We start from the raw sequence: 24,721 nt of genomic DNA, 5'->3' as shown, positions 1-24,721 counted from the left end.
CAGCCATGGCCATTGCAGCCATTTGGGGAATGGAGTAGTGAATGGAGGAGCTCTCTCCCTCTTCCAACACCCTTCCCTACCTTTCAAATAAATAGATCTTAAAAAAAAATAAAGAACTATCTTCTGAAGTCACCCCTGAGATAACCTAAGGACCTCCTACCAGGCCTAAATGTCACAACAGATTAAGTTTCTACATTCCTAGTACTATTAACTTAGGACTTTTGGGGTTTAAAGTTTTGCAAATATTCAAGAACTAAATGATACTGAAACCAGAGCAGGAGCCCAGCAAGACAAACGAACTCTGTCCGGATCACACAGCTACAGAAGTGTGGGGACTCTATTCAAAACCAAGACATGCACTATCAGGACATATATTTTTAACCATGCCTTCAGAAAGATGCCAGCTACTCAACAGCCATGTTTTCCCGAGGTGGTGGTAAATCATATTGGCCTGTGGCAGGCCCACCCTTAACCATGGTGCTCACCTCACTGATGAGCCTGCTCAAAGGCAGCCACATCACACAATCCTCCTGAGGAACAGGCTCAGCCCAGCACAGACAGCAAGCTCAAAGCTTTCTAAGGTCAAGGTCAAGGTTTGGCCAACAAACATATTTTCAAAAGCCTTCATGGCCTTTACTGGTGGATGGGTTGATTGGAATTTTAAGAATGCCCTGAAGAACCAGGAGTACAGATGGCTTCTTGGGCGAAACTCATCTTTTGGCTGTTTGGAGCCAGCTGTGGGTCCTCAGGGCAGAAGACACAGGAAGAAACCAGAGAAGTGGGGGGGGGGGCGTGAGAAAGGAGGGTGGGAAACCACCTTGCATACGATACCAGCTCTCCTAGGCTATCTTGGGTGCTCTGTATTACTGAGTCCCTGGATCTCCCTGTGGACCATTTAAATTAAAGCTCATAGCCGTTGTGTGGGCATATAATGAAAACAACTGATGCTGCACTGATTAGCCCATTACTCTCAACTGTTGGAGAACACAATGATCTCACAAGGGGCCTCATCCACTGACGTACAGCAGTCGGGCTCTCTCTCGACACCTCAAATCAGCCGCCACAGCAATAACAGCTGGGGTTTTGTCTCAATATTTGTACCCGACTCCAAAGTGATTTGGCACCGGGTGAGGGTTATTTTTAAACACACAGCTCTCACAGCCAAGTAACATTTTAAATGGTCTCCAGGTGTCATGTAAAACTTACAGAAATAAATAAAAACAATCAGCTGCCAATTTGGGCCTTTGATGATACGAATTCCTTAACAAAGGGGCTTGTCTTTGGTTCCTCCTCCACTATATATTCACGTTATGACAGGCAGAAATTCATCGTTGGCCACTCAGCAGAGCCCCGGTGTTGAAAACAAAAATAAGAAGGATGCTTCCCCAAAAAAGGTAAAAATAGAAGATCAAAGGGCAAAATGCATCTTCAAGTCCTGCCCTTGCTAAATCAGATGCTTAACAGCCTAAGTATTCATGAGGCACCAGTTTTTGTCCCCCCAATTCTGAAGAACCCCTTACTCATTTACTGATCACAGATATTGCTAGTGGTGATTCAGAGTAAACTGACTTCCAGTGACTGTGATCATTGTAAAACATGCCTTAAACGACAACACGCATGAGATGGCCCTGGTCTCCCAGTTCTGTTGCCTTCTCTATAGACTGGAACCCTGGTAATCTTGTCTCTATTTGGAAATCAAGCCAATGTCAGCATGCCAGGATGCCTGCAATGGGTCAAGGATGAACACGTGACCCCCAACTTACGTAACAGGATAGGTAGGTGAGTGTGTGGTTGAGAAGGGGAGAAGTGGACAGTTTCCACTGTAGCTGCAGGTGGCGCCCTGCCCAATGAGAGAAGAGGAGGAAAGTTCTCAGATGCCACTGACATGTTCAGTACCTGCTCACTGGTGTGTATGCTCTGTCCTACCGAGGACAGAGAGCATGTCTGTTTCACACTCTACTGTGGAGGCAGGGCCTAGTCCAGTGTTTGGGACAGAGAAGACTCAGTATTTACTGGGTGGGTTGGTGAGGTTCACAGAGGAGTTATGTTTTGGCATCCATTAACCAAAGAAATTCCCACCCTGAACAGCCTTCTGGGCTAGCCCCAGAGCACAGGCTCCTTTGTCTACAGGGCTGAGTGGGCGTGAGACTACAGCAGACACAGTCTTCCTAAATGGCATCATTACACCCCGTTTCCAGGGTCGGGGCCAAGCTGGAACGCCGGCACCATGCTGCCGCTGCTTCCTTCTTGGTAAGAGGAGAGACATAGAAAATTTTCTTTTGGAATTTTCATATGGGCAATTCAGTCACCTTGGGAAACAAAAGCCACAAATGAAACACCTGGGGCTGGATTTTGCTTGCAGGGGCTGGTTTTCAGTCTCTGAACCAAACACATTCATGTAACAATTTGAATCAGGAGAAAAAATGCATTAAGAAAAAAACTGGAGGATTTTAAAGGCATTATGGTGATACACAGTTAAAATATTCCTTCCACACTGCATCGGCTGAGGGTAGTCAATGGCTGAGCAATGCCCCAGACCCTACTAGTCGAATGAACTACCTGTAAACAATGGAAAATGAGTCCCTCTCCTCCTCCCATCTTTACTCTTGGACAAAGAGCCCCAAAGAAGTGTGTTTCAAAGGGACGATGGCATTAGCTGGTGTGCTCGTCTTGGTTTTGCATGCTACTCATCGGTTCTGTAGCGGCTAAAGGCCCAAGTAACTTCTCAGGCACGGTTTGGAATTGAGAGCTGTTGGCAAGAAAAACTGTAAAAGGTACATGAGGTTCTGTTCCAGGCTGAGATGCCAGGCAGGTTCTGTGTTCTCTCCTGTCTGCGAGAGAAGCTGTCTCAGGGAGCCAGGTGTGAGTGACACCTGGGGCTATTTGGGCTCATGAAGGGGCAGGGGTCCCCAGTGCTTCCTCTTCAGGACTCTGGTCACCAGGGGTGGCTGGGAATCAACGACATGGAATTCAATTTCTTCCTAAATTGTCCTCTGACTGGACAGCCACCTCCTGGGGCCTTGGAGTTGGGGTAGTCATTTTCCAAGCAGCCATTGCAACTCAGATGGCCCTAGAGAGGGAGCATGTTGTCCCCACTGCTGAGTGCAACACGTTCCCTCTGGCAAAATCCTCGAGATTCAGGGATGAGGGTAGGGACAGGATGTAAAAGGCTGGCTACACTAATTTTTGTTTCCTGTCTGATAATAGAAGGGAAAGGCAGACAGCAATAAAGGGTATTAGATAAAGAACTCAAAGACCTGTTTTCTGGCCTGGTTTCTTCCAAGAAATTTTCCTATGGCTGTGGGCATCACTTAACCTTTCTGGGGGAGTTTCTCTCATTTAAAATGCAGTGGTGGCACCAGCTGCCCCCCAGGGTCTTGTCAGCCTATAATCTCACTCTGATTCCAGTTGGGTTGGCGCTGTTCTAAAACGGCACTTCTGCACTGGGGATCGTTTTCCAGACAGCAGTAAAAGTGGTGGTTGACACCCAGATCTGCCCAGCCCTGCAAAGACAGGACATCTGGCCAAACTCTCAAAGATGCAACCAGCTCTCACCACGCGGCATGTGAAGACAGTTAGGCGGCACTGGCTATTTTTCCTTTCATGTTTTATACAGACACCTGGCTCAGCTTGCATGGGGTGAATGCCCAGCCTACTTGGCTGCCACCTCTCTAGTTTATAGGAGATGGGACCGTTAAGGTACGATTTTTCCTACCTAGCTGGCTTTGCAAGGCTGAGGGAAGTGAACAATGGGGCTCAAGGAACTAATTCACGAAGGGATGGATCTGCTTGGGTGGGAGATCATTTTAATAAGCACAATCCTGGGTTTCAATGAAAATGGGTCTTTTGTGGGAATGAGATCCAGATGTTTAAATTAAGATAGAGAAAGGGGAGAGTGGGGGAAGAGGGGGGCAGCAGATATTTCCAAGTATTTACTTGTAGAAGATGTGCATTTTGCATACTCTGCTGCCTAATGGATGTGCCATGCAGAGCCTTGGAGCAGTGCAGAGCGGGAAGCAGGTCTGGTGAGGATGAGGGAAATCTTAAGAGGGTGTGCCCTTTCCAAACGGCGCACCTGCTGCCACTCAGCTCTCTACCTGCATCATGCAATAATGTAGCCAGGAGCGAATGTGGCCACTTACATTCAAGTCAAAGAGCATTAGATACCAATTTTAAAAATTCTGCTTCCCAGAGTCACCAGCCACACTTGAAGTGCTAGAGTCATGTGTGGCTAGTCGCCGCCATACAGGAAAGCACAGATGCACAATACTCGTGCTGTCGTCATCATAGAAAGTTCTACAGGACTGTATAAGGGAGACAGTCATAGCCATTGTTGGCCAGGTTTGCCGCAGTTTCTAGATAGTCAGGGAAAGTTACACTTATACTCTTTCATATCAAGTTACCTGAGTTTTCATGTTGGCAATGAATAATACTTTTTTTTATATAGTACAAAAACAAAAAACCAAGCCTCCCATCTGCTGGCTTCCTTCAACCCATGGGCAGCATCCCGAGTCACCTTAGTTAAAAGTCAAAAAAGGGGACCCTCTGAAGAGCTCTCGTATGCCGAGTCCCAAGAACCCACACGTGACCTTGGAGAAATGGAATCATTTCTCCCATCCTCCTCATCCCTAACTCCTCCCGAGTGCTTCCACGGACAGGAAATGGAAGCACAGGGCAAACAGAAATGTCGCTCCATCTCTCCCAGGCTCTGTGTCCCCATGGCCTCCCTCCTCACATTCTTCCCTCTGCAAAACCACCTCCTCGGAGGGGGCTGGTTTGCTGATAGCATTACTAGGTTCGGGGTTCTCAGGACCCAGTTCTACAGGGCGATGGACAACTGGCTACAGGTGAGCTGACCCCTCCCATCTCGAGCATCCTGGGTGGAAGGGCAGCAGCCGCTGTGGACAGATTTGGCTGGTCAGTGGCCAGAGGCCTTCTCTCCAGATCGGAGATCTGTGAGCTGAGAGCTGATCATGGGGTGAGATATTCACTGGGTATCATTGAAGCCACTGCCAGCAGCCAAGGGGGTGGGAGAGAGGCGGAGATGGATCCTACTGTGCATAGAAGCGCTGTCTTAGGAGGGGAACTGACCACTTCCGCATGCCCTTCGTAGCTCTATGGCATTTCCCCACTGGGCTTCCCTTTTTGCTCCCGAGGGAAAACTCCCTAGAATCATTTTCCAAAGATGCAGGGCTCTTTTCGATTTTGTTTTAGGTGGAACACAGCAAACCAGATCCTAAACCAAATTTTCCAAGTCAGAATTTCAGCCCAGACACCTGGCAGCTGGGGTCTGTGGTCCCCTATTGGCCGACAAGCTCTCCATGACCGGAGGCCGGCTTAGTGCTGCTCTTGGAGAAGTTGACAAGTCTGTTGATTCAAGAGCCTTTGCTGGTGAAGAACCCTTCGATTAACTCAACCACATCCTCTTGACCCCAGAACATACACCAACGGGTTTTTAACTTCAGGGACTGAACCAGCCTTTGGTTAATGAGGGAGTGAGGTCAACTAGAAACCATGAAGCACCCTCAGATTCTGGGGTCTCGAAAGGTTGAAGTGCTGCTGATTGAAATGGAAAAACTATTTTTGATTTCAAAGCAATTTTTCCTTTTTCTGTAAGCTGATGTGCTCCAAACCAAGCTAGTCATTTTAAGAGCAGCCTGTCATCAAACCTGGCGACTGGATGAGTCGGAAGGAGGGGGTGTTGCACAGCTCAAGTGCATCTACAGAAACCGCAGTTCTTCTCCCAGTATTTTGGGAGCTGAATAGAAGTTACTGATGCTTTCCACAAAGTGCAATTTAATCCTGATTGCTTGAACAAATCACAATTTGCAGCGCAGTACCAAAAAAAAAAAAAATAAGGATTCTGGAAACATTTTAAGACATTCATTAAATAATGACAGCTCTATATTCAAAACCATGTCATGAGTAAACACCCCAATTCCAAAGACTGCTGAAACAAACAAAATGTTTGCATTTCCCAGAGAAGCCCAGGTGAAATATTTTGTAAACGAAGGAAAACAAGTCTCCTCTGTTAGAACACACCAATTTTCACTGCAGCACTGATTTGGCTCATTATTAATAGAGAAAAAGAAAAATCACCAGTTAGCTGGAGAGCTACAAAATCAAAGGTAATGTGAAGAATGCACTGTTTTGGTAAAACGCTGCATTGCTCCACAGTTAAAGTAACTCTGAGGCATCTTAATTCTGTTCAGGGCCAGGACCATGCAGGGGACGTAGAGGGACCAGGGTTGGTGTGTGCTTTGATTCAGGTTTTAAACTTCAACTTCATTTTGTTCTATGTACTTGGGCTAACCACCTACTATGTGCCAGGCTCTGTGAGGTGCTAGAGGCAATGCAATGAGATAGTATTGAGGTATGTACCAACCTTAATTTTTGTGAGCCTCCCACTGGGTGCACACCAATGGTATCTCTTATAACCTACAAGACTGATCTAAGGGGTAGGTATAACTATTTCCATTTTTCAATAAGAAATGAACCCCAAGCCTGCCAGTTTGGTGGTACTGGATTGGCCTCTGGAGAGTTCTCTGGGTGAACTCTTCACATGCCATGCTCCCCCTTGGCCTCACACCTCCATGTCTGGGGCAGATTACGGAACTGGATGAGCTGATTAAACTGTGGTCCTACGTTTAGAGCTGAGTATTGTATCAAAGAAAAACCACGGCTTCTGAATTTTTCTGGGAGTCTATTACAGCCTGTGATGTCCCTGCTCCTATGTGCATGTGTTGTGGTGTGTATCTTCTGATCCGTATGTTTTGTAGCAGAACAGTTATGAGGAGGGGCTTAGCTCTCAGCACGCCCTGGAAGAAGCGTGCTGGTCAGTGTCACTCTGGGCAAGGCTTCAGCTTCTCCAAGACTCAGCTCCTTCACTGATAAGAGAGAGCTCAGATGCACCTTGTAAAGATGCCACAAGGATTCGGATGTCTTAGTACAGTGTCTGCAAGGTGCTCAGAAATGGAAGCCGGTGCAGCACATGGAGGCTACACCATACTCCTAATACCATACTACTAATAATGCTGGTGATGCTTTACATGTGGCCATTACATCCTTATCTGCTAATCCGAGCATCTAACTCCACACACAGAGGAAGCTCAGGGAACTGGAGGACAGCCAGTCCATCCCTGGGTTTTCTGAACTGGGATGGGCAGTGCCCTGGGATGTCTAATCCGGATAACAGCCCCATGCTAGCAGAGTAAGCACGCCTTGGGCTAGCTGTCAGGTCTGCCGTCAGTCTGTCTAAACTTCTAAACTGCCCTGCTTCTTTTTTTTTTTTTTTGTTTTTTGTTTTGGACAGGCAGAGTGGACAGAGAGAGAGAGAGACAGAGAGAAAGGTCTTCCTTTTCCGTTGGTTCACCTTCCAATGGCCGCTGCGGCCGGCGCGCTGCGGCTGGTGCACTGCGCTGATCCGAAGCCAGGGGCCAGGTGCTTCTCCTGGTCTCCCATGGGGTGCAGGGCCCAAGGACTTGGGCCATCCTCCACTGCACTCCTGGGCCACAGCAGACAGCTGGCCTGGAAGAGGGGCAACCGGGACAGAATCCGGTGCCCCGACCAGGACTAGAACCTGGGGTGCCTGCTTCTCCTTTGGGAAAGGATTTTGCAATCCATTCACTCTTCCAGGCCATGCCCTAGCCACCTGGATGTAACTGAATCAGAGCGACAAGAAAGGCTAGTGAATTTTCACCACAGCTTTACCTTTTAAAAATTAACAAATTTTAATTAACAAATGTTTTGATTGCTTTAACTCTTGATCTGCTCCCCCCTTATCTGGCTGGCACAGAGCTCAGGATCTCTGTTGATGTAAAGGTCTGGGGAGGAAGCGGCAGCGGCTGGGAGCTGGGCCCCTCTTGTCTGTCACCATCATCCGCATAAACCCCACTGCAACTGCTTCGGCATCAAAGGGAATCTGAGACTACGTCACTCGAGAAGGTGAGTCCTGAGACCCTCCCGACCGCCCCTGAGATGTCCTTGGTCTCTCGAGGCTGTCTTGGACTTGAAGTCACTTAGCTCCCTCCGGAAAGCCCATTCAACAATTCTGCTCAGCTCTGGCCCTGAGAGTTTGATTTGCCTGGGCACTGGCTGACTTACAGGGTGATGATACCCAGCACCTGGCCCCATGCCAGATTCCCCGTGTGTCCTTGCCTCTCGAGTGGATGAAAGCAGGGGTTGCCTGGGCCGGCAGGCTACTGCAAAGAGTAGGGGTGAGTGGCAGAGTGGAGTCTGCACCGGTCACCCTTGCAGCAGGGGTGCTGCCCAGCCTCAGCCAACCATTGTTCCGCACAAGTGCGGAAGGTCGGCAGAGGTGGGAGGGTGAGGTTCAAAAGTAGCTGAAAATCTAGACTTTTATGTAAGATACCTCAGTTTTCAAATGTGAAATGCTAACTTCAATGTTTGAAGGACATTCCACAGGCCAAAAAAAAAAAAAAAAAAAAAAAAAAAAACACCTCTCATCTATGTGGGTGCAATCTGGTTGTGTTCTCGTTTGCAAACTCTGATTTAAAGACGGCCAAAAGCTGAAACCCTCAATTTCTGTCTTGGAAAACATTTGTCTTTCCTCAACCTCACAAATAATATGAAAAATGTAACGATGGGTTCTGGAAGGACAAACTGTGCTTAGCATCCCTACATCTTATTGAAGGGGTCTTTGTCAACAGTCTCATTGCATGGAGGTGCCCAATGTGGACAAAGAACAATGGAGTCAGCAGTGTGGAGTCCCAGGTCCTAGTCTCTCTCTTCTCGCTGCTACCTCCAACTTGCTGTTGACCTTAGGCAAGTCTCTGAGCCAAGGCAGGGTCTATGGTCGCACTGAGTGTGGTGCTCAGGATGTAGAAAGGTAGGAGGCACGTGCCACCCTCTAGTCCAAGAGCTGCTCTCTGTACCTTATCTATAGTAAGAGGTCATCCTGGAGACACCAAAGGTCCTTCCAGCACCTGCCTATCATGATGTCACCGAGTTTCCAAAGCTGGTAAGTGACATCGATGGGAATGAGACCCTCAGAACCGCACACACTGGTTATCTGCAGACCTGTTGGATCCGCAGGCAATTTATCTGCTAGCCAGTGATTTATCACGCGCAGCCTACTCCCTGGGAACCGCGTGTGTCCTCAGGATGTGTCCCTGACATCTTTGCTCTGGCATTTGACAGCGTTATCTGCTGAACTTCTGACTTGCTACGTTTGGTCAGGAGACAATGTCTGAAAATATCTTTTCTTCTCCTGCAGTGCTATTGAAAAAGCATTTCATGGCATGTTTTATTAACTAGGTTTTCTTATCTTCATTTCATTTGTATTTTTTTTAATTAGAGTTGAGCACTTTTTTTCCTCACCCATGATGATATGTTGGGCACAGAGGTGCCTGGTACAACTGGTGAAAAGCTTGGTTTTCCAGGGGCCAAAAACCCGCAGCTCTGAGCCTCAGCAGAGTGAGTCCTGACCACACAAAGTCAGGCATGCGGTCTTGGCTTATTCAAACACAATCCAAGCATTGCTTACCTGCAGAAAACCTAGTATGTGAATCAACAAATCTACGATGCAGGTGGAAATGAAATGGCATTGGTTTGGGTAACAGACCGGGGTCTGATTCAGAGAAGGCTGGTCCCTCAATTAAGAACCACAAATGCCACCAAGTTAAAGCTGTCATTTTTGCAGCAGGGGTGTCTGGAAGACACAGCCCCCAAACTGTTGAGCACCAAAGTCAATTGGCAATGGCCAGAAGTGAGAATCAATCATCTCTGGGCCTACAGTGCAAGTCAGGGAGAAAGCAGGATTATTTTCTTCCCCCTGTGAGTTTGATTTACCTTCCACTCGGTGGGGACCAGTTAGCTGGGTAAAGGGAGGAATGACAGGGCCAATTTCACAAGCTTATGGGAGGCTCCGATGTTCTCCCCAGCAGGATGGCGGGGAATTGATGGCTTGCCTAGCTCAGTTCTTGGAGGTCAGTTCACACAATCTTGCAGCGCATGCTGGCCATACTTCAGGGGAACCAAGCCCCATGGCAGCCCTGGCAACAAGGATCCACAGGGCAGCGTGCTAGAACGGTTCATCACACGAGCTCTGCTGCTTATCAGTCAAGTAGTTGCCAGGCTTTTTGGAGACGGGCTACCCCTCTCTACAAGGAAGGTGACAGTAAAAATCATCCCATCGAAGGGCTGCGAGGATGTAACCAGATAATGTACCTGAGGGGGCGTCACAAAGTTCATGGAAAATGGAATTAAAAGATGTTTATTTTGGCGCAAATTCCAAGATCCACGCATACAAGGGGTCTTCAAAATGTTCACGGAAAATGTGTACCATGAAAAAATAATGCATGGATTTCAACTTATTTCTGGCACCAAAATAAACCTTTTAATTTCACTTTCCCATGAACATTTTGGCTTAAAAGCACTGGCTACACCGCTGGGTGTGAGTAACTGCGATTATTGTCTTTGTTACCATTCCAATCCCCTGTAGTGGTGCAGAAGCCTTAAGACTATGCTTTTCTTCTTACTCCCTTGTCGGGTCCCCTGGAGAGGAGAGGGTATTGGCTCCTTTCTTTATCTACTATACGCTGTACTCTACCCCTCCTACCCCCCACCCCCCCGCCATACACACACATTGGGCATGAGCCAAAAATGAGGTGGAGGTGTGTAGACTTAAGACTTTTCCAACCTGGCACCTTGCTGTCAGGAGTTCCCTGGACCCCTAACTTCTCATTCAGTGTAACCGGGCAAGCCAGCCTCAGCATCAACGGGAAGAAGTTTTTACGGTATTTCCACCCATAGGAAGAATGGAATAATGGGTTCATAATCCCACTAGGAGCTGGTCTCCACAAACATTCCTTCTGCTAATTTTCAGCTTTCCATGAGATAATGCTGGGTCTTTGTTTTCTACTTCTACTTCTACTTCTACTTCATGCTCCCTAAAGTCAGAGGGCAAGCACAACCGAAATACTACGTTTTTGTGTTAATTTGCAATCTATTAAAGTTTACATGCTTAAAAATGACCTTTCCAGGGATGGGGTAGGGGGTTGAGCCTCCTCCTCCTTTCTCTCTGTGAAAAATGTACGAAGACAATGTGTGACGCCTTTGCTCACCTCCGATTTATTATTTCATCGCCAGGATTCTCGATGGTGCCTAAGTTGTGATTACAGAGAAGTGTTATAGAATGTCGATGTGGAGATCAGATTGGGAAGGTCTGGGGATCGGGGCGGGGAGGGCTCTCTCAATGGAGATGTCAGCTCCAGCCAGTTTCAGAACGGCTCGCCATTAAGATGGATGGCTCCAAAGCCGTGTGCCTCCGCTGGAAATTTAAAAACCCATGGAATAACTGATTATGATTAATTTTAAGTACTTAGCCATGTGAAGCCAAAGGAGAGCGTCTTTGAAACAAAGCTATTGATCTGGCTTTGTTTGGAATTGAGAAAGTAATCAGATGCTGGGGGCTCCTTGCCATGGCGGGAATGGGAGCTTTTTAAAATTCTTCTTGTCACAGGCTTTTGAAAGCCAACTTTGGAGCTCCTTGTGTCTCTGAACACCAGTTTTGTTTTTTTTCTTTAAATTCCAAACATCTGCCCATTCTATCCTGGGCAGTGGTTTGATGGGAGTGAGGACATGGCGGGGAGAGTAAGGGAAGAGTCCTCTATGTAGTACAGGGGTCATTTCTTGTCAAAGTTCGGGACCCAGGCCCACTGAGGTTCAAAAGCTCGACCTGCATCTGCTATCCCAGGACTCCACGTGCAGGTGCACCTGAACTGTCCTCTTGTTCTCACCTCTCTCCCAGGCTGCCCTCCTGCAGGCAAGACAACACTACTCCTGGCACAGAGAACTGCCAGGGGGCTGACAGGTCCTCACAGCTGCTGGGTGGCAGCTGGTGACTTCCATTTCCTGGTCTCTTCCCAAGGAATTTCCCCATCTTTCTTAGTCTCTCAGCAAGGGAGGAAAAAGGTGATCTGCTGGCAGCCCTTTCTACAAAGGCTTTTTTTTTTTTTTTTTTCCCATGCAGGGAAATTCCTGCATACCCTTCCCAGCCCCAGCCTCTGGATAAAAGAAGTCCTAGGCTCCTAAATCTGGCCTGGCATCCTCTCTCGTGCACACACATGGGTTGCCGGCCTGGGGTCAGAGTTTGGGTGAGGAAAGACCATCCATCTTAGGACTGACAACCTGCTGCCCCGGCAGTGGTGCCTGCCATCTCCATACCGGGAGTTCTCGGCTTTCATGTGATCTCCAGCTGCTTGCAGCATCCGCAACCCTTTCGCTTTCCCGTGATTCCTCCTGGAATCACCTTCCTCCCTAACAACGTGCAGAGGCTCCCCGCAACCCGCTGCCAGTGTCTGCGGGGCCAGGTGAAAAGGATGGTGGAGGATAAACCTTTTTCCTCCCCCCTTTATGTACAAAGGGACATTTACTCTCTTCGTTCATTCATCTATGTGGCGTTCATTCTGCTGGGATCAGACACAGGTAACCTGTGACTGTGTAAGTTTTTGTTTTCAAAGGGATGCTGAAGACATCCTACCCTCTTTATAATTCACTGGCTAGAACTGTACCATCGGAATTATTTTTAGAACCAAGCAATTATAGAACTTGGAAAGGGGAAGTCACTCCCAAGAAAGAGCCCTTCGTTTTACAAGTGAGAGAACTAAGGCTCCCAGAGTCACCGAGACTTGCCCAAGGTCACACGGCTAATTAGGGCTGGAATCGCTATCCCACCGTCAGTCTCCTGACACAAGTTCTACCACGCTTTCTTGCCTTCCACCCACGCTTCCCCCAAATCGGGGACAGCTACAAGTGCAGCTGTTGGTGGGAACACCTGGGATGTTTTCTCACACCACCCAATTTTAACGTGAATGACCCCACAATGACTCCTACCTGACTTCCCACCCAGAATCAGGTTTCCTGGAAAATCCAGGACATGGAAAGACACAGTCATGCATGTTTTTTTTTTTTTTTCCAGACAAGGTGTACAGGGTGGGATTATGGGGACGGGGCGCCTAAGCTCATCTTGTCCCTTCTGCCACTTTAAGGTCACTGTTTAAAGTTTGAATTGAAACCTGAGCTGACAGGAGCAGTGACAATGACTGGACTTTACCAGGCTGCTTGGCATCTCCCCGCATCCTATGCCAAGGTCCCTCTCTGATTCTGGGTAAATCCAACTGACCCCCTGGTGCTAAGCCCCCTCTCCTTGGCTCCAGACCTGTAACCTGTCTCCTCTCTGCCCACACTCAAGCAGACACTCCCCGGATGCGCCGGCAGGTGCTGGGGGGCCACTCCAGCCCATCTGTCTCACCCAGCAACAAACACCGCGGGAACATGGTGGGGAGACACGGCTCAACTGAGACTTAATTAGCAGGAACCCCAGTTCGTGGGAGGTGAGAAATCACACTTTGCTGCCTGCAAACACTTTGGCCAAGGTGAGCCGGAGGGATCTCCCGCTTCCCAATTTTAATAGCACTGCAGCAGCAGACCCAGAACGGCAGCCACACGGACCCCCCTGCACCCACGCTCCCCCGTCTCCTCCCCACACGGGCACACACTCGCACGCACACACAAGGCAGCGATCGCAAAATCAACTCACAGGATCTCCAAATCGCGCAGTGCACGGAAGGCTCCATCTTCAATGCAGCTGATGTGGTTGTTGTCCAGTTGCCTGTGGAAAAGCAAGGGAGAGCGTGAAGGCTGAGCGGGGGACAGCGCCGAGGGGCTGGGCGGCCCGGGCCGAGCGGCCCCGGCCACCCGAGCGCCTGTCCCTCCACCCCCTTGCAGGCTCTGCTCGTCCCCGCCAGGAGCTCGTGCAGAGCCAGGCTGTCTGCCACGCTGCTCCGTCTCTGCTCTCTGACTGAGAGAACTGCACAGACGAGCGCACCAAAGCCTGTCAGGTCTCAGTAAATATTAATTGCGCATTTTTTTTTTTTAGGCAGAAGGGAGTAATTTCATTACATTAGGGCATCCAATCCATTACGAGCTCTTACCGTCATGTCACTGAAACAATTTCATTAAGCTAAAGGCCTGTAAATCATTGGAGGTCACTGCTCTGCCCTCCGCGACCTCCCAGAATGCTTTTTTCCTCTCTCCCTCGTCTCCCTTTTACTGGAAGTTGCAGTCCCCGGCTCTGACACAGGGCCAGATCTCAAGGCTTTATCTGCCCAAGAGCGGCGAGGGTGCATGGGGAATATACCAATTCCAAATTAGACTCAACTAATCTAATTTTATAGTCTTTTTATTATTCTAAGCACCAAATGTCTGTGGTGGTTTGATGTCTCCGTGCACTGTTAGGGGGCCCATCTGGTAGGTCATTGTATCGAAGCATTTTCTGACTAAATACAGATTCCCTCAAACTGCACCAACCGTCATCAACATTAAAGAAATTCATTGATGGGAGCGTCCGTGATGGGGGAGGAAAAGGGGTATCCTTATTGCCTTAACGATGTACCACTTACTTTAAATTGGGGAGAATTAAATGCACCTATTTTAGGATTTCTTTTGTACTTGTCTTTCTATTCCACAAGCATGAAAAATCCTGGCTTTTCCCAAGATGCCTTGACTGATGGACACTCTATGCGGGGACACGAGTGCTTTAGTGGAGAGGTAACAGAGACCATTTTCTCTACATCAAAACACATGATGCAGATGTCAGGCTATTTACCGTGTCCCCACCCAACTTAAATCTCTTACCCAGTGCCCATTTGATTCATTTCACGAATCACACAAAAAGCTGTTCTAGAAAACGGTTCTGAACACCAGAGTATCCACTGTACTTCACGGAGCACATCATGGTCCTCTGGTGAGGGGGTCGGGACAAAGCAAGTGTGGCCACACCGAAAATTCCTTTATAGGTTTCTTGTTTTTGTCTTTTGTCTCAGGTTAACATGAGTCCCCCTCTCAGATGGTGGGATTTCCGGCTGCTAGAATTTTCACTGGTAACCTGCAATAATTTAGCCCAAGCAACTCCCTGCAAGAGCTATGTCAAAGCCACATTTGGTAAGCATCACCAGTGGCTTTATCTTCTGCCGAAGGAAGGCAGAATTAAAATGAACATACTATCCCTGAGAAACAATGTAGACGTAGGATCGTATAAATGCGCGCGAGTGAAACACGTACAATGGGACTGATGCCGGCTCTGCTAGGCTATCATGGGGAAAGGCATCATCACGGTAGATGTTCACAATACAAGACAGAGACATCAAGAACCCAGAGAGCAAACGGGTATCGCAAGCGGCAGAAGCACCCTTGCGTGGACCAGTGCATCACTAGCGTTCACAGTTCTTGCTGACGCCCACACACGGAGAACCTCACTAGTTCTTCTGAGACTCGCCCCGCTCATTCCTCTGGAGCCTTTCTTAACACAAAATTCGCTGAGTGTCTTTTGCGTGGGTTTCCCGTAGTTTCTGGGCTGCAGATACCCCGCTGAGGTTGTATGAAGGCAGCCCGGCACTGCTGCCCAGCTTCCAGATTTATCGTCCGTGTAGAGGCCGATGCATCAACAACCCCTGCCCCATGCCAAGGCCACCAAACCTTACCCAGCAGAAATGCAGTGCAGCTGGCTTTTGGCTCCAAGAAATTGTTCAACGAACATGCTGAATTCGGCAAAAAATGGCACCACCCGCCTAAGTAGAAAAGTATCTAAATCATCAAATTGGGAAGCCCGGAGTAGTGTTGGACAGGCGGCAGACCGAGCGTGGTGCATCTGCTTTTGGGCAGACGTTTCGAAGAGGCCCTCGCTCTCAGTACGTTATTTACTTGCTGCATTTGTGAAGCCTTTTCCATCCCTGTCCTTTTAGAGAGCACCAGAACCTAAACAGCAGACGCTAACTGGACAGAATTTTACACAGGAGCAATGGGATCTGCTGGGGAGTCAGAGAGAGAGAGGACACAATAGTGGCGGGAAGAGAATACAAAGGGAAGGAGGAGGAGATGCACAAAAGATTTTTTAAGCAATCTACTCCTCAATGTCCCTTCAGAGTCCCGCACCCCAGGCCCCTAAAGTGGCATGGACAGTGAGAGAGGCCCCCGAGCATGTGGGTCTAAACAGTGAAGGCTAACCCATGATCAATTATGTGATACTTAAATATTTTTTAGTGGTTGGCTCAAGTCGACAGCTACTTGTTTATTCGTAATGAGGGAAACTGAACTGTAACGGGAGTGTCTCTGTGCCTGTGTTTTAGAGCCTATTTTAAAACATGTGAAATGCATCAAAATGTAAAATATTTATGTTTAAGTGTGCTCTTCTACAAGAAGGCTATACTGAGATTGTCTCCTTTCATTCTAACCACAGATAAACCAACCAGAAACAGTACCCCAGCCTTCACAGTCCAAGAGCCATTCTTACGATGCCCCATTCCTTACAAGGGGAGGCTACAGGGATGCATTGCCCATGGGGTTCCTGGCAGGAACTCCACTTCCCAGCTCTTCTGTCTGCATGGCACTGATCACCACAATACTCACAAAATGCCCCATCAATTTTCCACAATCCTTCCTGATATTTCCTGCAAATTTGCTAGGTCCCTAAAACCAAGTGAATATGGACTTGAGTCAGGCAAGTTTCCTTTTCTTTCCAAAATTACAAGCTCAGACATAAAAGTCAGTCCCAAAGCACAGGACAGGGGACGCAACATAAATGCGTTTCTCCGACGTTGTTTGGAGTGGAGTGCTATTAAATGCACAGAGAACTTTCCCGAGCTGAGGCCAAAGCATTTGACTAAGCAGTTTGCTTCTGGGGGCTGATGTGACCCGAGGCCACTGATGTATAGTCTAAGCTCTCGGTCAAAGGTCCCTATCACACCTTTGAAAGGACTTCTTCAAAGACCCTCTCAAAATCAAATCAAAAGAGCCCATCACCTACCCTGCCCCGCGTACAGGGCACTCAGGAGGCGACTGCGAAAACGGAGCTCTGGAAAAGGAAGGGGAAAGAACTCAGCAGTCGGGGGATACCTGATAGCTCTCCTTCTCCCTTCCCTTGGCAATAACAGGTGCAAGGGGGGTGCACTTCAAAAGTTTCTGGAAAAGGGAATTAAAAGATATGGTTATTTGGGGGCAAGACGTGTTGATGCACGATGTTTGCGGAATACAGATTTTCCACGAACTTTGTCAAGACCTCTTGCATTTCCCATTGCTGCTACATGCTTTCTCTTGGCCATACCATAGGCTATAACTCAGCACCTAGCACGGTGCCAGGTAATTCATACGGCCGCAGAATGAGTTCAGCTGCTGAAGGGGTGTCAGGGCTGAGTTCAAAGCGTTCTGAGAGAGCTCTGAGCCCGCGGCCCCACTAGCAGCAAGAATGAGCGAGGCCTACGCTGCGCAGCTAAGCCCACCACGGGCTAAGCCCCATCCAGGCTCGCTGTCTTTGAGACACAGGGAACCCTTCGCACAGAGTTTTGGGATCAAAGGAGACTTCCATGGGCACAGGGTGAGGACAGACAGGAAGGCAGTGGGTTAAGACAAAGTTGGCTCTTTTACCGGAGGTTATTGTTACTGTCTTCTACTTTATGCCAAATCCTCGATTCGATTTCCACTCCCCTGTTTCTGAATAAGCCGAGAAGCCCTCAAACATCTCGTGATATTAAATTAGCTGCTCTAATTTCCCTGGGAAGCTCGGATTTCGGCAAACAATACGAGTGCTAAAATGATTCTGGAGTCCATTTAGAAAGGAATGCTGCATGCCGACTCCCTGAGAGGAGCTTTCTGACTCCTTTATTTTTATACTCTGAGAATATAAACAAGTCAGGAAGGCCAGCTTAAGGGAGGACTTAACATCATTCTCCACAAACAAGACTTTTGTAAGAATTTCCGTGCATACGCATAATGCACTCCCATTATCACAATTTATCCCTTTCTCGATGGTAACTTCAAATGTCCTAATTGGAGCAGGATAGAAGTACTTTTCTGGTTCAAAAATATAAGGCAGCATATCTCAATCTTTTTCAAATGATTTTTTAAAATGATTTACAATCCAATATTAACAGCAACCTATCTCCCAAACAACAGTAACACACACAAAAAAGAAGAAGGTTAAAGATAGAAAAATAAGAAATTTTCAGGATGTCAGTGATAGAGCCCCATGAGGAGTACCTGGAAAATAGAACTCTGCGGAAACAGGCTTTGGCTGTCTGGAGAAAACTAGGACTCCCAGCTAGTTATTTACATGTGAGATCGGCAGGGCAGGACACATCCAGCCAGCTGTTCACGTCTCCTCCAGATGTTCTGGGCACCCCAGCATCTGAGCGGATGGATGGTTAAACTCAGCCTCGGGCCACTGTCACTCCAGGGACCTGAAACCAGCAGCAGCAGCTCGCTCTCAAAGTGCAGCTAAAGCGGGCGCAGCCTTCCACGGAAATGCAGCCAGTGGTTAAGGCTCAGCACACGCCAAAGTTACACACTTTGCTGGTTTCTGAACAAAGCTGTCCATACAAAACATGCGAAATTACTGGGTGACTTCAGTGTGAAATTCACAAGGGAAGCCTTAGTAGAAAGCCAACACAAACTGAGGGGCATGGAACCCAACAATGAATTAACCCATAAGAACAACAGAGGTCTGTTACCTATTCATACTGTATAAGGGTATTTCAGAAGTCAGTGGAAAATGCAATCAAAGGTAAGTTTTCTGGTGCAACACATTTTGAATTTCATGCCTATGATGAGTCTTCAAAAAGATCATGCAAAAAATACACATGGATTTCTTTTTGCACCAAAATAAACTTATCTTTTATCTCAATTTTCCATGAATGTTTTAAAGTGCCCTCATATTATTAGGTACTCAGGATATAGAATAAAGTGAGTCTAAGATATCTTTAGAAAATATTTGGAAGAAGGGTCCCCCTTGTGGTCTTTACATTTCAATTATCTTCTAAGGCATAAGACAATTCCAAATATTACATTTGAATTTGTTTTTGATAAAATGTGTATATTTATACACCAACATTTTGAGGAATACTTCTTTTTCTGGACTGGGAGAAACAGAACGTTACAAATGTAAGAACAAAACCTAGGGAAACCCAGCCTTCATAAAACAAGACAGAGGACAAAACACGAAGCAGCCTTGACATGCTATTTCTTTCCTCACCATTATCCAATTGTCCTTTAAACAGAAAACATGAAATCTAGTACCGCTTCTGAAGGTTTTTATTTTAATGACAGTTTAACATTCTAAAAAAGAATCATTATTGAAGAACAAATCATAGAAGCATTGTCTGCTGCTGGCTGGGGTCTTTAAAAAAAAATAAAGCTCAAGGTTATTTTAACTGGTGAAAGGAAAAAAAATATGTTCAAAAGAAATGCATACGCTTCTTATAATTGAGTACTGGTCACACTTTGTAGGCAAATCAAACACTTGATCTGAGCCACAATCTGCTAATGAATTGTCACTACTTCTCATCATTAAGGAGCTACTGTAATTCCACATTATAACGACATTTCAAATGAGCAAAAGGAGGTGAATCCATTATATTGCACATTTTGTACACTTGTCCACCAGATCCAAGAATACATGCATATAGATATGTTTACTGACCCATGAATTATTTAAGTATCTGCAGAGATCCAGAACTGACAACTTTATGCCTATTTTTCTCCTACAGACACAGTTGTATGTATGTAAACACAAATGCATTCTACAAAACAAGCTAAGCGATTGTGGGCCTGTGACATTTAATGTGAACATATCCAGTCATATTTACAGAGATATTGAGATAATTGGTTGTTAGCATTGCAAAGACTTCAACTAACCAAACTCCCTCTGGAAAGGACAGATTCCTAGGTTATGGAAGCTCTCTGAGCAGAAGAGCATGCTTAAAACTTCGCTGAAAATTGAACATGAGCTATTTGAACAGATGTCATTATGCCTACTTTGCTGCGTGGCTAGTGTCATCCCTTCTACTTAGTATATATCGTATTGCTGTTCAACACATGTAACTTCTCAGCGGGGAAAGGACTGCAGCCACTGCAGCAGATCCTCCTGCAAGCCAGCGCCACAATAATGCAAACACCGGTGATGGATTAGCAACAAAGAGGCACACCAGACCTTGGAGAATAAAGGGGTATTTTACACATCGCTGGAAAATATCAATAACTCCACTTCTGTGTTTACATAGTTTCCTGTATGTCGGGCACTTGGTAAATGAATTTGTGCTGAAAAATGCAAGCGGGAAAAAAAATTCCTGGAAACCTAGTTAGCATCACCGATAGGTAGGGGGAAGAGGTGGGGCTCCTGTTTAACCTGGGCAACTGAAATCTGAGATGATTTTCTGGCATTTCTGGATAAAAACAAGAACAACAACAACAAAAAGCAAATCCGGCAAGAATCTCCGTATTCCTGGTGAGAGCTTCATTTGCTGTCCAGCAACTTTCAGACGAGGCGATGGTCTTTACAACGTGTGCTCGCATCCTGAGGCTGGCCTCAAATGCGCCCTGTTTCTGTGGTCAGGCTCATATTGGGTTCTAGGGCTTTATACCTCAGTTGACCAAACCACCACCAAGGTTTGCCTAGGACTTTCCTGGATTCAGCGCTGAAATTTCTGTGTCCCATCCTGGGAAACTCACTAATCCCAGACAAACACTGCACTGGTTGCTCACCCTGTTATACCCCCGGGGCTGACTGTGTCCCTTACCCTCTAAAGAGAGCCGTGGATGTGCAAACTCGGCTTGCAGTTACGTTGGCTCTAAAAAGTTCCCCACTGCATCTTCTGGAAAATGGGTTGTTCCTTTGCAAACACACCTACGACAAGCCTGGTGGGAGCTCTGAACGTAGCTGGAAGGTTCTCTGGTGCACTCTCCACCTGCCTCATTGGAAATTTCTTTTTAAGAAGTATCTGTGTTTTACTCACTGGCCTTGCTGGTGTCGTGAATACTCAGAGGCCAGAGGAATAAGTGGCTGTCTCCATAGCAATCGGGGCAGGTCTGTGGTTTCCTTAGTTACACTCTGGAGCGATAACCATCTGTGGTTCCTCCCCCAGCAGAGGTGCAGGAGGGAGGAAGGAATGGGGAAACCAGGAAGATGAAATGCATTTTTCTTAATGAGCGTGAAAAGTTATCTCCCACATCTCTGTTTTTTCACTCCTTTTTCTAAATCAGCCAGCATAAACGGTAGTGAGGTTTTTGTTTTTCACCCATACAGGGCCTTCAGAAATTTTCCCACTGAACTCCAGAGGTGAACTGTGAATACTGACAAGCAAGCAGAAGCCAGAGTGCGGGTGCCCAGGTGGGACGCCGGTTTTCATTCAAATACAGGATTCTAAGGCCCACCACTGTGGGACGAAGCCGTGATCAGCTCAGCCTGGGGAGGCTTTGCTGCCTCCAGAGATCCAGAGAGATCTTTGCTCCCATTAAAAAAGTCACAAGAATCTCTCATCTAGAAATTTAATTGAGACTTCTTTAAATTAATCCACATTTCCAGCCACACTCACTAACACCCTGGAGGCTCACAATATTGGTTACGCATGTTTTATTTTTTAAATTTTATTTTGTAGAATGGCAGGCGAGGACTTGTGAAACTTCTAGCTGTGTGAACAAAGAGGTTCACATGCATGTCCCTGGGCCTCAGTTTCTTCCTCTGTAAAATGGAAAGAAGTTAGCCCAGAAGGAAGTTTTGAGAATTAAAGTAGGTGAAATGTTGGTACTCTGGAAATGCTTTGTGACATTGTTTACTTTTATTTGCTCTAAAATAAATAATATTGATTATGAGGAATTGGTTTTCACATCATCTCTATGGTCTTGTTCAGCTGTGAAGGTAGGGGACCCAAGACTGACTTCCTACGAAATCCTTAAGAAGTTCCTGGTCATCTTCCTCCGACTATGGTGTGATGTGAGCCCGGCTCTGTATCCCCTCTTCTTTCAGAACAAAGGATCCGTTACTTGAGATAGTCAATACATTCTTTCCGGACTGAGGGCAACATTTCACATCTGTGTGCTTGTCATGCTTCAATAGCTGCTGGGAGCCTGGCAGAGGAGACGTCACTAAAGACTCACACCATGGCAAATACACATTTTTCCCTCACTGGGACAGTGATGCCAAAACGGGCACATGTGCACAATTCCCATGGGTGAGAACCACTAAGGAGACTGCCTGCAAAGTGTAACTCCATTTCTGGGTGGCTACTGCCAATGAATAACCAATCCAATAATGTCCTAAGCACCTAAGATGGTCACATGCCACACCATCTGTGGAGCATACTTTGTGAATCTTAGCATTTCCTAATCTGTCTTCACTGGAGCTCTGTGGCCTACAAGATACATAGTAAAGGGGCCAGTGCTGTGGTGCAGCGGGTTAACACCCTGGCCTGAAGCGCCAGCATCCCATGTGGGTGCTGGTTCTAGTCCTGGCTGCTCCTCTTCCCATCCAGCTCTCTGCTATGGCCTGAGAAAGCAGTAGAAGACGGCCCAAGTCCTTGGGCACCTGCACCCACGTAGGAGACCGGAAGAAGCTCCTGGCTCCTGGCTTCAGATTGGTGCAGCTCCAGCCATTGTGGCCATCTGGGGAGTGAACCAGCGGTTGGAAGACCTTTCTTTGTCTCTACCTCTCTGAAACTCTTTCAAATAAATAAATCTTTAAAAAAAAAAAGATGCATAGTAAAAACACCAATGAGCATCAAGGACAGAACTGAGCATCTAAAATGTCTTATGTCAGTTTAGTCTCATCACCACCCCTGTGTTGAAGGTACAGAACGAGGCACTTAGTTAGGTCTCCGAATGCGGCTTTGAATCCAGGTCCATTTGCATTCCCAGTGACTAGAAAAAATGCAGCTTTTCTGCAAACAGCCCAGATGCTGTAGCGTGGCACTGCTCTGCCAGCTGGATCCAAGATGCACATGGAGCAAGGCCTTTCACATTTCCATGCCTCCCTTAGGTCTGTCCTTCCCCCTTCCTGTTTGCAGAACCCCTCTCCATCCATCGGAGGCCCCCTCAAAGGACACATCCTTATCAAACCTTCCTGTACGCACTCAGAATGAACTGTGCTCCCCAAATCCTCATGGCCCTTTGACTGTACCTCCATTCAAGCACTCATGTCACAGCAGCAGGACTAGTCTAGGACATACAGGGAAACTGTGGTACAGAGTTTGCCCAGTGCCATCAAGGGTGCTCAGAGTCCATCAGAGAGTCAAGTTCAAATCTGCTTTCCTGGGGGCTTAGTGGGTGAAGCCACCACCTGTAGCTCTGGCTTCCCACATAGGTGCGGGTTCCACTCCTGGCTGTTCCACGTCTGATCCAGCTCCCTGCTAATGCACTTGGAAAAGCAGTGGAAGATGGCCCAAATGCCTGGGCCTCTGCACCTATGTGGGAGACCTGGAAGAAGCTCCTGGCTTCAGTCTGGCCCAGCCCTGGCTTTTGCAGTAATTTGGGGAGCGAACCAGCAGAATGGAAGATCTTTCTCAGTCTCTCCCTTTAACTCTGCCTTTCAAATAAATATAAATATTTTTAAAACAAAACAAAACCTGCCTTCCTGATCCAGGAGCCCCTAGGCTGACCCACCATCCACTTCCTCCTTTCTCTGACCTTCAATGTACAAAGACAGAACCAGTAATATGACTGTGTGGGCTCAGCTTAGGTTCTTTTTTAGGCTGGCAAGATCTGGGAAGACAAGACAGGGTTTGGATTGGGCATTTGCCACTAGCATGCAACTACTTCCCTTGGCCTGCAAGGTTCTTACCCAGGAGAGGGGAGGGAGGGCTGCATACTCAACCAGGTCTCCCCTTGGCCGCCGATCTCGTATCTCTCACCTAGGCTCCCTGGGAGTCCCACTCCATTGGACTTTCAGCATCACCGGGAGAAGCAGACTGGCTCTAGCTCGTCGTGGAGGATCATAGGTAGGTGTCTGCACCCCGAGGAGGTGCTGCAATTCCAATGGGACCCAGTGGGTGACAGCCTTCTGACCAGGCTGGGGCAGCTTAGTGCTCCCTTGGGGAGAAACATGGCACATTCAGAGCAGCGGTTGTCTTTGCTCCAGGCAAGTAGTAAATTGTACAGATTTTAATCAGTGTTTCCTGGGCATGGCCTTCCTGAGTGGCGATGCGGCCTTGTCTTCCAAAGGTGTACACGCTGCAGACACCAAAATAACCAGGCAGCACTAACCGGATCGTGTAGTAGGATGTTCGAGGTCAGTGGCCATTAGCGAGGCATCACTCAAAGGTATCTTTGTAGCAGCAGAAGCCAATTAAAATGTGTCTTGTAAGTTCAGTGTAAGGGGGATATCAAGGCCCCTGTAATTAACTGCTGGAAAAAAGGGTGTCGAAACTCAGCAACATGGGCAGTGCTGATAACTACATTCAATTGAGCTCACGCACCGAATGGAAATACTCTAGCAAGAGACCAGATTTTTTTTTTTCTTTTACTATTACTTTTAAGGGATAATGAAAGCCTGGACTCATCAGCAACAGGAGAGCAGCAGGTGCAGTGTCTGTCTTGCTCACTGTCCCCGTCCCATAGCAGGTGTCCGGTACAAAATCCTAGTGGGAAGGTCACAGGAGATACCGCATTATACCCTCGAGTAGGGGTATCCTCAAAAAGATGGAAAACAACAAGGGTTCATGACCATGTGGAGAAACTGGAGCCCTCGTCCACAGCTGGGGATGTGAGATGGTTCGACAGTGATGGAAACTAGTTTGGTGGGTTTCCAAAAAGTTAAACATAGATTGAACATATGAATCAGCAATCCCTAGGACAGAGCCAAATGATAGGCTTTCAACAAAAACTTGCACCCACATGCATATCGTAATGCTTGCCCCAAAGCCAAAAAACAGAAGGAACA

General features: G+C 47.3%; 1 protein-coding gene across 2 annotated transcripts in view; it reads right to left on the bottom strand.

The window, feature by feature from the left end:
- SLIT3 (slit guidance ligand 3) overlaps positions 1–24,721 on the bottom strand; it is a 642,896-nt gene that overhangs the window by 160,427 nt on the left and 457,748 nt on the right. For both annotated transcript variants that reach the window (XM_062188711.1, XM_062188710.1), the window contains exon 6: positions 13,562–13,633. In XM_062188711.1, the coding sequence (XP_062044695.1) occupies positions 13,562–13,633 (72 nt within the window). The remainder of the gene's footprint in view (positions 1–13,561; positions 13,634–24,721) is intronic.

This window comes from Lepus europaeus, chromosome 4 (assembly GCF_033115175.1).
Source record: "Lepus europaeus isolate LE1 chromosome 4, mLepTim1.pri, whole genome shotgun sequence".
Lineage (NCBI taxonomy): Eukaryota > Metazoa > Chordata > Mammalia > Lagomorpha > Leporidae > Lepus > Lepus europaeus.
Note: the sequence above shows the minus strand (reverse complement) of the source record. Positions and strands in the feature narration are given on the sequence as shown.